Here is a 15,027-nt window from a genome sequence, read left to right on the forward strand (position 1 = left end):
CAAATAAACAGTGGGGCTTGAACGCGTTAGACACGGCCAAGGCGTTTGATTCCGTTGAGTGGCCATTTTTGTTGCAGGTCTTGGAAAGTTTTGGTCCGATTTTTATTAAGTGGATCCAGGTACTGTACCAAAGACCTACAGGCTCCCTGTCAGCTACCTTCCAACTACATTGTGGAACCAGACAGGGGTGCCCCTTATCACCCCTGTTATTCGAAGTGGCCATAGAACACCTTGCCCTTAGAGTCTGTCAGGATGTCATTTTCAAAGGAATTTCTGTGGGGGGGTAGGGAGGACAGATTGGGATTATATGCGGACGACCTAATATTATATATGGATGAGGTAGAGGTGTCCTTACCGAGGGAGATTGAACTCATTGACCTCTTTGGCCATTATTCAGGTATGCGAATTAATTGGTCTAAGTCTGCCCTCATGGTCTCCGAACTGGCCTTCCATGTATCATAACTTGCTGGTAGTGGATCACTAAGTACTTAGGTTTCATTATTACCTTATCCCATCAACTAAATATCACCCCCATTATATCTTATGCTACGGACAAGTTCAAGGCCTGGGTTACCCTTCCTCTATCCATTATGGGTAGATTAAACCTGATCAAGATGGTCCTCTTGCCCAAAGCACTATATTTGCTGGAACATGCCTGCACCCCAATTCCGAGAGGTTTTTTTGACCGGTTGCATTCTATTATGGCAGCTTTTGTGTGGGGTAAAGAAAGGAGGAAATTGGCCTTGACTACTTTACAGAAGAGTTGGCAGCAGGGGGGGGGCAGCTCTGCCTGACCTATTTTTGTATTTTTTCTATCAGGTCAATTGCGATTCTTGTCCGCGTGGGTCCCTCAGTCTGCCCTTCCTAATTCAGAATTTTATTTGCAACTCTATTTGCGGCTTTCCACCCTATGGCCTGTCCTAGAAAATCTTCAGCCAGTTTCCGGTCGAGTTTTACCGGCTCATAGACTGGCACATCAGGTATGGAAGGCCGCGAAACGGCAACAATATCACGACCTTCCTGATGCGGTTACACTATGGGACAATCCTGTGTTTCCACATTTAAGGCAGGGCGAGGGGAGAACTGTTTGGGAAAATGACGGCATACTCACCCCGAGGGATTCGTACGGTAATGGAATCTTGTTTTCATTTACCCAGCTTCAAGAGGAGGCAGGAGTCCTAAGGTCCCATTTTTACAGATTCTTGCAGTTGCGACATGCTTTACACGTGCAGTTTCACAATAACACAAGGGCTATTTCCAAATACCCGTTGATTGGTGGTGTTCTTAAAACACAAGGTCCAAAGGGCATGATTTCGGCCTTATATACTGTACTCACCTTCTGGACCTTAAAATGCTTTCCAAACCCTTGCTAGTGGAGTCTAGATGGAGGGAACGGATACCTCATCTCACCGCTGAAGAATGGTCCGAGGCATTGAATGCTCCAATAGACTAGTACAGCTCTCTATACTCCATAGGAGTTACTTAACCCCAACCAGACTGTATAAAATGGGCAGGATTGACCACACCAGATGCCACAGATGGCGCTCGTATTGTTGGCACCTACTATGGGATTGCTGATTTATTCAGTCCTTTTGGAAGGCGGTTGTGGACACTCGGTCTACAATGATACCTGATACACAGGTATGTCTGCTAGGTGTGGTGGAGAACGATAATCGTACATTATATGTATGCACTTTTTTTTAAGGGAAACTTTGTTTCTTGCCAGGCCAGGAAAGCTATTGCGCTTCGGTGGATGGCGGACTAGGTCAATAGAAAGCACTAGTCAACCAAGTATTGCCCTTAGAAAAAATAATGTATGGCCATAGGAAATGTCCCCAAGAATTTGAGAAGATTTGGGGTTCTTGGTGTTCTTCCCCATTAACAGTGACTACGTCACACATGCACACTGCCTAGTGAACACAATGATGTATTTCCTGAGTCATGGTGTCGCATTTGTTTTCTCAGTCTTCATCCTTGGGATATGATAATGTCTCTGATATCTCATCTATGAACGCCGTTTATGGGAAAGTAAGATCTTAACAGTCCTGATAGCTTCCCCTCCTCGAATATTGTTCACACTTGTCTATATGTATACTGTGATGATATACTTTGTGACTATGTACCATTTCTTACTTGTTCTATTTCAATAAAATGAGTAAAAAAAAAATATATATATATTGCGGGAAGCAAACAGCCATTTTGTGGATCTGTGGTTGTGTGCACCAGCGGTGCAAATATATGGCGGGGTGGAGGGAGCGGGGCACCAAGGAGTTAAAGAGTACCTATCATTGAAGAAATTCTAATATCTTCCTAGGCAGCCATGGATGTATAGCGGATATAAAGCAGCCAGAAAAGTTGTGTCTGAAGTTACTGACGGAGATTTCACCTCTCTGCAGGGTTTCTGTACATATAGGACTTTCTTCTCCTCGTCTGCTCTGCCTCCACTCTCACAGCATACTCCCCCTCCTCAGCCCGGGCTATGCTTTACGGAAGAGAACATTTACAGGATATTACCGTCCATGTGATGTCCACATCTTCCTGCAGTCTTTTGTTTTACCACTGATTAGATATCTTATGTAATTATCTTAAAGAAGCTCTCCGGAAGGAGAAGAAAAAGTGAAGTGTTTATTGCTCCATGTCCGTGCAATGTATCAGCTCTGTCCTCACAATCATTTCTAAAGGCTTCAGCAACTGTTCTGAGGACAGAGCTGATACACGGACATGGCGCAATAAACACTTCACTAGTGTTCATCTTATTTTGGAGAGATGCAACTTTTTTGATTTTTATTTAAAGGGCATCTGTCAGCAGTTTTGTACTTATGACACCGGCTGACCTGCTGCATGTGCGCTTGGCAGCTGAAGGCATCTGTGTTAGTCCTATGGTCATATGTACCCGCATTGTTGAGAAGAATTATGTTTTTAAAGGGATTCTGTCATCAGGTTTGGGGCTATAGAGATACGGACATGCACGGCTAGATCGCCGCTAGCATGTCCGCAATATATGTGTCCTATAGGGCTGTGTGGTTTTAATTTCTTTAAAAAAGGATTTTATAGATATGCAAATGAGTGTTGAATGTGTCCAAGGGGCTGCACTAACCTTACTTGTGCCCAGCCACGCCCGCCTGTGAAGGAGCCCAGCACCGCCTATGTCTCCTCCTTTCATCAACGATAGATAGACGTAATCTCGCGCATGCGCAGTTCTTTCCCTGAGGCTGATGCCAGCACAGGGAAGGAACACTATACCGGCACTGCGCATGTTCGAGCTTGCAGGAATCTATAGTTGATGAAAGGAGGAGACATAGGCGGTGCTGGGCTCCTTCACAGGCGGGCGTGGCCGGGCACGGCTGGGCACCAGGAAAGTTAGTGCAGCCCCTTGGACACATTCAACACTCATTTGCATATCTATAAAATCCTTTTTTAAAGAAATTAAAACCACACAGCCCTATAGGACACATATATTGCGGACATGCTAGCGGCGATCTAGCCGTGCATGTCCGTATCTCTATAGCCCCAAACCTGATGACCGAATCCCTTTAATATATGCAAATGAATCTCTAGGAGCAACGGGGGCGTTGCCGTTACACCTAGAGGCTCAGCTCTCTCCACTTCATCACACCTGGCCTCACACCTCTATCTATCTCATATCTATCTAGGTTTCTCATCCTCACCATCATCATCTTGTGCAGATCGCTCATTTCGGGCACGTCGGATTTACACAGTATGATCACCGTTCCGGTGTTATCCAGCCCCCGTCGTCCGGCACGTCCAGCCATCTGAATGTATTCCCCTGTATGAGGAAACACAGGCTATTAGTGCCCCACCAATGTCACCCCAAAGAATACAATTCCAGAGCTCCTAACAATCATCTACATGAGGGGATGTAACTTACCTGGGGTCAGGTCTCTGAAGTTGGTACCATCGTGTTTTCTGATTGAATCAAACACCACGGTACGAGCCGGCATGTTGACCCCCATAGCAAATGTCTCTGTGGCAAACAGGATCTGGGCAGCACAAACAAAAAACATTACCCGGCAAGAAAACTATGCCGGCAACCAAACCAGTGTCGTTCCAGTCTTATTCCTCCCGGAAATGAATGAATAAATTGCCAACTGGGCATTTCCATTTCCCTTTTCCATAGGGCGTGTCCCTACCCAATCAGTGCTGTAGGTGTCAGACTGTGAAGGGACGCACCTGATCGAAAAGGGAATAGTAACACTCAGTTGTCAATTTATTCAGACTTTTTTCATGGGGAATAATAGAAGGAAGGCACAACTCAGAGTTCTGAAAAAAGATGCTGCAGAATCACATGTATTTACTAAAATCAGACATGTCCGAAGAGCTCCCAAGTCTTCTTTAAAGAGGTTGGGCCAAGTTCTAAAAGTTGTCTCCTTTCCACAGAATAACCATCTGATCTGTGAGGGTCCAACTGGTAGGGTCCCGTTCCCCAGAAATAATGTATTGTCCGGTCATACATAACCGCTGTAGCCCCAGTCCTCTCTATGGGAGATAGCCGAGCACAGCACTTGGCTATGTCCAGCAGTCTCACAGAGAAAAAAATGGAGGCGCTCCATTCATTCAGGGGAAGGCGACCCCCGTCTTGTGATCTGTGTGGGTCCCAGCAACTTGTGGCTAAGGGATAACTTTAGAATTTAGCACCACCCCTTTAAGACTGGAAATCCTCTCTATGACTGTCCCGATCAAAGCTTTGGATTTCGATTCGTTGTACCCACTGACCTTGACAAGTCCACGGCTGAACAACATCTCCACCACTTCCTTCAGGATGGGCAGGATCCCACTGTGATGGATCCCGATCCCTCTCTTCAAGAGGTCCAGCATATGTAAAACCTGCCAACATCACATATATTTACCTGCATCATCTCACCAGACATGCTGGGAGTTATAGTGCTGCTGGACTGCAGATATATAACAGCAGGCATTCCTATGCGATGCCTGCAGGGGACAAAACAAACCTGGGGAAGCTGCCGATCACCCCCACGCAGGCGGCTCAGGCATTTGCTGTAGTAGGTCTGGATTTCGCTCTTTTCGGACGCTGTACACAAGTCCACGGTGGTCAGAGCTCCTGCATTCTGCTCACAGCGAGTCCGGGAGAAAGTGAACACCACAACAGGGAGACCGTCCTTCTGCCGAAGAGACTGGATGAGAGACAGCCAGGTGCCCTTATCCTGCAGGGACAGATGTAACCATCAGGACACAGCCATCATACTTCACGTGTCGCTACGTGACACCTCTAATGTCACTTACGTGTCCAGCTCCACCTCCATGTGGGTGTCTGGCCCCAAATGTCTGTGAGTACTTTGAGGATCGCTCCTTCTTTGCTTCAACTGCGGCATAGTATCTGAAGAGATAGAGGAGATGTATAAGGCGATTACATTAGGAGCAATTTCTCCATATAAAGCCTGAGACCTTCAGAGCATAGGATAAACAGAAATGCTGCCCTGTACGCGCCTGCAGAGAATACAAGCGCCATTTACGGCAGCAGCCTGTACTCAATGGATTGCTGTAAGCGACGGTCATAACGATGACATCCGCTTTTGTCCCCTGGAGCCATGGTGGCTGCAATCTGTTCTCCTCACTGTGAAATCCATAAGAGGAGCAGCTCTCATGGCTCGTTTTAAATAAATAAATAAAACAATTAAAAAATTATAGCCATAGCCGTCAAAAAGGTTTTTGGCTGTTTAATATTGAGGACCTGACCTCAGGATGGGTACGTCAGTATCTGATCGGCGAGGGTCCGACACCCAGAACCCCCGACGATCAAGAGCTTGAAGAGGTCAGGGTGCTCCGGTGAGTGCCATGGCCTCCTTGCAGCTTACAAAGAACAGCGCTGTCCATTGTATAGTTGTGACTGATGAATGTGATGTCGCCGGCCAAGGCAGAGGCCTCAGCGCTCACAAAGCACTGCCACCTCTTCAAACAGCTGATTGGTGGGGGGTGTCAGGAGGCAGACCCCACCAATCAGGATAGGTCATCAATACTAATCTCAAACGTTTGGATCTGTGGGGGTCTGAGCTCTGAGACCACCACCTATCCCTAAAACAAAGAGATAGAGGCACACGCATATCTCATGTAGCAAGGAGAGACAGCGCCATATGTGCACACTTCTCTGCACTCGTTCTAGAGATCGGTGGCGATCTCAGCGCTCAGACCCCACCGATCTAAACTTTTGTTATGTCCCTATGACATATCTAAAGTTTTTTGAAAAGTTAGTGACTGTTTAAACACCTGGACATTCCCTTTTATTCATGGCCTATCCTCAGAAAAGGTAATCAATTTCTGATCAGCGAGGGTCCGAATCCCTGCAACCCAACTGTTCAGCTGAAGGAAATGAGCATTGTGAGCTCTTTATAGTATTCCAAGCGCAGCGCTGCACATTGTGTAGTCGCTGCGTTTGGTACTGCAGCTCAATCCCATGGACTTGCATTGGGATGAGCAGGAGGTCACAGACCGAGGATGAGACCACAGCGCTTGCATGAATGCCATGGCCCCTTCCAACAGCTGATCGCTGGGGGTGCTGGGAGTTTGAGCCCACTGATCAGATATTCATGGCCTATAGAAGAAGTACTGGACAACACTATCCATAGAGGTAAAAGAATTTGGAAATATTAGATTTTCTAATGCTTTTAAAGGGGTTGGCCCACTTCAGACATTGGTGGCTAGGATATGCCATCAATGTCACATAGGTACAGGTCCCACTCCTATCTACAGAAGTGAATGCAGAGCAGTTGCACATTTGTGGCCACCCACAGTTCACTGCTATGGGACTTCGAGTGCGTTCGCTTGGCTATTTTTTTAACTTCCATAGTGATGAATGGATGCGCTTCCACCTCCCCATTCACGACTATGGGATGTAGTAGTATAAATGGAAGGCAGGTGCCACATAGCATCCTTAGCAGGAGCTGAACGGTGAGGATCTTACCCCTTGGTCTGGAAGGTTCCAGTAGCGTCCAGTAGAAGGAAGAACTGATTCAGCGTTTTCTGACTGTTTCCCGTGTACAGGAAATGCTCTAACGGCACCGGCCTCTTCGTCGTACTGATGACGTAAAGCTTCTTCTTCTTAATTCTCCTGTAGGATATTATTACACAGAAGCAGTTAAAGGGGTCGTCTGACTCCAGCATATGGCATTTATCATGTAGATAAAGTTAGTACAAGGCACTTACTAATGTATTGTGATTGTCCATATTGCCTCCTTTCCTGGCTGGATTCATTTTTCCTACGTCATTCACCGTGAGGGATAAATGTCATATTCTACTGCTTTTGACATTTTTGGACAGGGCGATACCAATTACAGTTATTTTTTTTTTTATTCTTTTTATTTTGTATATGATAAAAGGGAATTGGGGGGGGGGGGGGGGGGGGGGGGGAGTTTCTAATATAGTTTTTTTCATATTTTTTAAAATGTTTTTTCATTAATTTTTTACATCGCCCTAGGGTACTGGTACCTGCCATCGTTTGAACACTTGTACTTATGCACTGCAATACCTCTGTATTGCTGCATATTGTGAATTTACTATTATTCTAGGTTTTAAAAAACTTTCAGCTATTTTAGAGATACAGGGGTTAAAAATCAGTCTGTTTGCAGAGTACCACTGCTCAGTCCTGTCAGCTGACGGCTCATGTGAAGCCTTATATTTGATTTCCTGACCTCGTAAACACTCATTTAAGCCATATTGTTATCAGTTTGGTAACAGTTTAGCTATAATGAGGTCAGGAGATCAGAAATAAGGCTTCACTTGAGCCATCAGCTGACGGAACTAAGAAGCAATTCTCTACAAACAGACTGATCTTTAACCCCTTTATCTAAAAAACAGCTGACAATTTAAAAACAAAAACAAATGAATAAATAATTTTAGCCCAAAATGGGTAAACTGCAATCATGCCCAGAAGGCGTCCATAGCCTTTAATGGAATATTAGGCTCCTGGCTGCCATGAAAACCCTCAGCCTCACTGGAGACGGATTTGCTCAGTGAACTGAGACTGAGTGCTCAGTGTGGGATGCAAGGAAGAGAAGAAGTGGCTGATAAGTGGAGAAAGAGGCTTTTTTTGTCATAGGACATATATATTTTGCTATCTACGTCTACTCTTTAAAGTATTGTTTTGTTTTGGAAAGCAAATTTCCAAGGAAATGGCCAGAGCGGACAGCATCTCTCGCTCTGGATGTCCTTGCATTGCACGGATGACCCACTGAATTCAATAAGAGTTGTGTAATGTTTCATTTGCCCTGCGGGGGAGCTGCAGGGGAACCGAACACTTGCTTCAGCTAGATCCCAGCAGCAGAACCAAATATCACCGGAGAACCCTTCTACGTAAAGGGATTTTTAAAACAAACAACCCCTTTAAGTCAGTCATATGGGCAGATGAAGATAATTGGCTCTGTTTCGGCCACCATCTATAATTATACCGCCACAACAACTATACGTAAACTAGAGCGTGCAATTACTCACCCGATCCAATCTGCAAACTCCACGGTGTTGGGGACGGTGGCGCTCAGCAGAATGATATTCACATGCTCCGGCAGCATTATAAGGACCTCTTCCCATACAACGCCGCGCTGGGAGGGGCATAGAAGAAGGGTTAATAAGGTTGTGAGTGGAACCCACCTCAGTACGATTAAGATTATAAGCACTTACCTCAGCGTCATTAATATAATGAACCTCATCAAAGATGACCCATTCTAAGTCCCGGATCACGTCAGAGCCATTGTACAGCATTGACCTGGGAGGATGAACAGTAGAGGGTCAAGAGGAGAGCGCCAGCAGGAAGGCTCGAGATGAAAAGTGTCATAGTACTTAATGTAGGTTCACCAATTTACATATAGAATTCATCATAAGTAACTTTGTAAATATAGCACACTGCATTACTTATCCTGCATTATACTCCAGAGCAGCATTCGCAATTCTGCAGGCTTCTGAGATGAAAGCTGAGACATAGATGAGAGATCTACCTTAAGATCTCTGTGGTCATGATAAGACATGATGCACTGGTATACAGCTGGACGTCGCCAGTGATCAGACCGACATCTCCAAAGGTGATCTTGAAATCTCGGAATTTCTGATTGGACAGAGCCTTGATGGGAGAGGTGTATATAGATCTAAGGAAGACGATAAACAAGCGCAGTTATGGCAGATGGTCCAGCTTCTGTTACACTGACAGACGGGGCAGTATAGTCACACAAGGGTCAAGCCTAGATCTCACTCACCTGGTCATGTGCTTGAGAGATAAGGCTATAGCGTACTCGGCCACCACCGTCTTCCCTGCAGACGTGTGAGCGGCGATGAAGACCGAGGAACCGGCCTCCAGGCACTGCACGGCCTTCTTCTGAAAGGTGTCCAGCTCAAACGGATGCTGCAAGGAAAGTCACGCCGAACCATAAGAAAGATGGTCAAACTCTCTATACTGGTAAGTTCTGCAGCTTTCTTATTAATGACCAGAACACAGGGGGCGCTCTAATCACATCCTCCAACATACATAACCTCTATGGCCTACCTTGAAAGCGAGATCCGGGATGCGCTTATAGAAATCATCCACTGGAGAGTGGCTGTCCAGAGGGACGGCCCACTGCTCCTGGGGCGCATTCGCTGGGGGTAAGGTCGGTGGAGGGGACGCCATGTTAGAGACAATCTGAGAGAGAAATTAAGACTGGTAAAAACACAGGCAATAATCCTCATATCATCCATCCGTCTATCGATCTGGCCGCCTGTCCGTCTATCGATCTGGCCGCCTGTCCGTCTATCGATCTGGCCGCCTGTCCGTCTATCGATCTGGCCGCCTGTCCGTCTATCGATCTGGCCGCCTGTCCGTCTATCGATCTGGCCGCCTGTCCGTCTATCGATCTGGCCGCCTGTCCGTCTATCGATCTGGCCGCCTGTCCGTCTATCGATCTGGCCGCCTGTCCGTCTATCGATCTGGCCGCCTGTCCGTCTATCGATCTGGCCGCCTGTCCGTCTATCGATCTGGCCGCCTGTCCGTCTATCGATCTGGCCGCCTGTCCGTCTATCGATCTGGCCGCCTGTCCGTCTATCGATCTGTCTATATACCTCCCTGCTGTGGCGCATTCTGTGAGATGTAGTGTCTACACCAGACTAAATACTTTTGGTTAAAGGAGTATTCCAGCTAAAGAAAGTCATCCCCTATCAACAGGATAGAGAATAACTGTCAAATCAGTCGGCGTCCTACCCCAGGGACCCCCATCAATCATGAGAACCCCCTTCTTGTGATCAGTTGGGATCCCAGCGGTAGGACCCACTCCAATCTGATAGTTCAGTTATAAAACACAACTAAGCAGGATTCTGAGTGCAGCTCTGGAGTATGAGACATGGGGTAACTTGAAAAAATAAATTAAGTATTAAAGGGGTTCGACACTTAAAGGGCATCTGTCAGCAGTTCTGTACCTCTGACACTGGCAGACCTGTTACATGTGCGCTTGGCAGCTGAAGACATCTGTGTTGGTCCCATGTTCATATGTGCCCGCATTGCTGATAAAAATTATGTTTTATTATATGCAAAGGAGCGTCTAGGAGCCTGTCAAACTGCAGAGGACGTGGCAGTTGCAGAGAGAGCTGAGCCTCTAAGTGTAAAGGTAACGCCCCCGTTGCTCCTAGAAGACCATTTGCATATATTAAAACATCATTTTTCTCAGTAATGCGGACACATATGAACCTGGGACCAACACAGATGTCTTCAGCTGCCAAGCGCACATGTAACAGGTCAGCCAGTGTCATAAGTACAGAACTGCTGACAGATGCCCTTTAAGATTACTTTTCCAAATGTGCTGGAGGAAGCACAATAACCCACATATTAATATACAGTTACTACAGATTCACAGCCACTGTCCTTGGCGGCATGGAAGACTAGGGCATACGCCAACTGCAGTGGTGTTCAATGGAGGACTTTACTGGACAGGTCTAGTCACGTGTCCCTCCATCACTGGTCATATTGAGGAGCGGAGCCCAATGCAAACAATTGACCGGACTACACAAGGGGGTCAATAATGTGTGACAAATCTGGTGATCAGGGGGCAGACACTTCCCATCCTCCTCCCACGGTTACCTCCACTCCCAGGTCCTCCAGGCTGTTGCTCCTTGGGAGACTTTCAGTCTTTGCTCCCTTCTCCTTCTCTTTGGCTTTCACATCTTCTTCATCCTCACTCGAGTCTCCCAATGCGAAATCTTCCTGAGATCCCAGCAGGCTGGCAAAGGAGAGGATCCCTGGAGGCTGCGATCCGTCTGCAGGATTGAACTGCGTTATGTATACTTGATTGAGGAAATTTTAGATCTTTTATCTTAAAAAAGACCAAAAAAAAAAACAGCCCCACACCTGTCCACAGGTCAGCTCTGGTATTACAGCTCAGTCCCATTCACTTCAATGTAGCAGAGCTGCAAAACCAGGTGCAACCTACGGATAGGTGTGGCGCTGTTTTTGGAATAAATGCACATTTCAATTATCTAACTTCTAAGGTCAGGCCGACTCACTCACAGCAAAAGTTTACTTCCACTATACGGGAATCCCTTATTACCCCTCTCCATCTGATTCTGGGAAAGCTGGGTGAACACACCTAACAGGAGCTGAGCCATATTGTCTGTCACCCAGCTTTTCCAAAATCAGAAAAAGGCTGAGACTCAAGGTCTATCGATGGGCTCTATGTATGGGGGATGGGCGCGCACAATGTATTGGAGAAGTGATGTCGGATACTTACCCGGCTGCTTGAAGTCCATTCCCTGTTTCCACCAGGGGGGAGCAGTCAGCAGATCTGTCAGAAAGAGACAAATATTCAGCAATTTTCTCAAGAATTTTTCTCATTCAGCTACATCTCAAAAACGGAAAATACAGCTCCAAAGAGCATTTCTTTCTCTGGAGGACTCGACGCGTCCATACATTACACGGACAGCGCTCTGATATCGGTGGGGGCCTTGGAATACTTATTTTCCCCCCTGTGGTGACGCTGCAGAAAAACTGAACACTTCTCTGCCAGATTCTCCTACAGATTACAACTTATGCGGCCATGCTTGCGGTCTGCAAAACACGGATCTGCAAAAAATACGGATGACGTCCGTGTGCATTCCGTATTTTGTGCAACGGAACAGCCGGCCCCTAATAGAACAGTCCTATCCTTGTCCGTAATGCGGACAATAATAGGACATGTTCTATACTTTTGCGGGACAGACATACGGAAACGGAATGCACACGGAGTAAGGGTCCATTCGCACATCCGTATGTGTTTTGCGGACGGCACATCGCCGGCACTATAATAGAAAATGCCTAATCTTGTCCGCAATGGAGGACAATAATAGGACATGTTCTATTTTTTTTCGGGAATGGAATTGCGGACCCGGAAGTGCGGATCCGCATTTCCGGATCCGGACAGCACATAGTGTGGCCCCATAGAAATGAATGGGTCTGCAATTCCGTTGCAGCCTAACTCCCATTTTTTTTGCGAACCCATTGAAATGGGGTTCCACGTACGGTCCACAAAAATAAAAGGAACGGACGCGGAAAGAAAATACTCTCATATGGCTGTGAAAACCATTAGGTCTGACTTTGAGGCCTCATTCACACGTGTTGCTGACAAGAATAGGCATTTCTATAAAGGGCCGTCCGTTCCATTCCGCAAATTGCGGACCACAAAACACTGCACGTCGTGGGCCTGTAGCCTAAAGTACTGATTGTGGGGGCAGGGATTTTCCTGTAAGTCCTTTCAGTCATCTCCCTCTTCCCAGCAGAAAACGGCTGATACCAGGGAACAATAGCACGTACTGCACAGGAGAGAAAATATCAATTGTGTCTATTAGCTCCAAGGATCAGGTCACTTAGCGGGAACCAACGTTGTACAACCGCTCGTTCCTGATAACTGGCCGATGAAAAGGCGCCGCTGATCACTTAACAAATGCCAGGTGATTGCATTTGTCAATGCAGCACATAAAATCGTCATTTGTCGGCAAGGCACCGCTCCGTGCAAACGTGGATATGCTGCCGACAACATGCAGCGTAAATGAGGGCCAAACGATCACAATAACGATTGTCTGCTGCCCATTCACTTTGTACCGGGTCAGAGGAAGGCATTATAAACGAGCGCCGATTGACCAGTATATCCTCAATTGGCACTCGTTTATTCCCTAGCACCAGCCCACGTGGAGGACCAGCAGGGATCCGCAACCTCCAGCATGCCTGCCGCTGTGAAACTACAATTCCCAACATGCACGTTTACTCTGCTGTTCCTGTAATTCCCATAAAAGCGAAAGGAGGATTCTGGGAGTTGTAGTTTCTGCCCTACAGCGTATGGTGAGGCCCTTACTGCCTGCCCCAATGTTCCTATAAACCTCTGGTGACTAGAAGTAAGAGGCGGCACCTTTCTCGAAGTCCAGCGCTTCTTCCTCATCCCCGGCCGCCTTCATCTGTTCCAGCGTGGGTTCATCCATCCCCCCTGAGAAAGAGACACGGCGTAAAGAAAACAAAGGGTAAAATGTAAAGAAGTGACAAGACAATTGGCGTCCGCAGTTTTTAACAGCTTACCGGGCCAGAAGGGGAAGTTGGAGGTGCTGCCCTTGACGGACTGTGACGGAGGCCCCGGGGGTCGGCGGAGGGACAGCGAGTTCTGAGCAGAGAGGCCGCTGTGCCCAATGGTGACCTGAGCAGGGAGGAGAGAATAAGCCGTAATGTCAGCTCCACTGCATGCAGATGATCGCGCCGTCCAAATGGTCGCTACTGCTCTGCTAGGCCTCCAAAGCTTTCCACACCCATAAGATCAAAACTGGGCGAAATGGCCGTTTCTGGCCAACCACGACACTAGCGTCAGACTTCTGTTTGCAGAAAATCTATCAGTCGTAGTACGTGGCATAACCGGCCAATCATTCGCCGCTTTGCACAAGTTGTAGGGAGTCTGTTTTTTAAACCGACTGCCTGATCGTCCAGTTTAGTGGGTGATGTTGCCGTGGGATCGTTTTTAGGAATGAAGTGAACCCAATCCATAGACCATTGATTATTTGCATTGTGGCAGCTTAAAGGGCTTGTATGTTCTTCCCTCTCTGGCCTCTGCTGTTCCGCTCGGGTCCCTGAATGTAAACTTCTGGTAGGACGCTGCTGCAGCCAATCGCTGTGTACAGCAGTGACCTGCCCCCTGGTGTCATGTGACCATTTGACAAGATGCAAGGGGAACGGCTATAGTAAAATATTACGCAGTGCTACATAAGTACAAAAGTATATAAACGTCTATTGATTCAAATAAGTTTAAAATGATAAATAGTAGATGGCGGCAGCAAACAGATAACAGACAAAACACACCGTCTATAGTTACATCATAAACTCCTGGAATGATGGTGACATAAACAATACCCCGAGTCTAAATTATCTCCTATAGCATAATAAAGTGCATAGTGCGAGGCATGAGAACCATACTAGTACATAAAGATCAGGAAAATAACACAATGACACAGCGAGCCCCCTAGGGGTATATGATCACACTGGTCGGTGTTACTTGATACTGGATGATTGGCTCGCTGTGTCATTTTCCTGATCTTTATGTACTAGTATGGTTCTCATGCCTCGCACTATGCACTTTATTATGCTATAGGAGATACTTTAGACTCGGGGGTATTGTTTATGTCACCATCATTCCAGGAGTTTATGATGTAACTATAGACGGTGTGTTTTGTCTGTTATCTGTTTGCTGCCGCCATCTACTATTTATCATTTTAAACTTATTTGAATCTATAAGCGTTTATATACTTTTGTACTTGTGCAGCACTGCGTAATATTTACTATAGGTGTTGCTATTGGCATTTAGCCCTATTGTTTATTGGGGTTAAGATGCAAGGAGAGCAGGAAGCAGTGGAACCAAACCGGGAGTTTATAACCAGGGACCCGAGCAGAGAGCACAGGAGACGGGAGCCAGCATCAGGAAGCAGGTAAGTAGGCTTCCCGTCACACGTCTGGCCGGGGTGGGGCGCACAACCCCTTTAAAAGTATTGTCCAGGATTTTACAAGTGATGGCCAACCAACAGGTGAGCCCATCA

At 46.7% G+C, this 15,027-nt stretch overlaps 1 protein-coding gene across 3 annotated transcripts in view; it reads right to left on the bottom strand.

Annotated features, from left to right (window-relative positions):
• The window catches only part of SKIV2L (Ski2 like RNA helicase), a 49,252-nt gene that overhangs the window by 25,619 nt on the left and 8,606 nt on the right, over positions 1-15,027 (bottom strand). For all 3 annotated transcript variants that reach the window (XM_040405451.1, XM_040405450.1, XM_040405449.1), the window contains exons 6-20: positions 13,529-13,643; positions 13,365-13,439; positions 11,715-11,768; positions 11,069-11,244; positions 9,506-9,640; positions 9,219-9,364; positions 8,964-9,110; positions 8,650-8,734; positions 8,464-8,570; positions 6,938-7,084; positions 5,263-5,356; positions 4,971-5,183; positions 4,735-4,845; positions 3,890-4,001; positions 3,669-3,787 (exon numbers count right to left, since the gene is read on the bottom strand). In XM_040405451.1, coding sequence (XP_040261385.1) covers positions 3,669-3,787; positions 3,890-4,001; positions 4,735-4,845; positions 4,971-5,183; positions 5,263-5,356; positions 6,938-7,084; positions 8,464-8,570; positions 8,650-8,734; positions 8,964-9,110; positions 9,219-9,364; positions 9,506-9,640; positions 11,069-11,244; positions 11,715-11,768; positions 13,365-13,439; positions 13,529-13,643 — 1,836 coding nt within the window. The remainder of the gene's footprint in view (positions 1-3,668; positions 3,788-3,889; positions 4,002-4,734; positions 4,846-4,970; positions 5,184-5,262; positions 5,357-6,937; positions 7,085-8,463; positions 8,571-8,649; positions 8,735-8,963; positions 9,111-9,218; positions 9,365-9,505; positions 9,641-11,068; positions 11,245-11,714; positions 11,769-13,364; positions 13,440-13,528; positions 13,644-15,027) is intronic.

This window comes from Bufo bufo, chromosome 8, assembly GCF_905171765.1.
Source record: "Bufo bufo chromosome 8, aBufBuf1.1, whole genome shotgun sequence".
In the NCBI taxonomy this organism is placed as follows: Eukaryota; Metazoa; Chordata; class Amphibia; order Anura; family Bufonidae; genus Bufo; species Bufo bufo.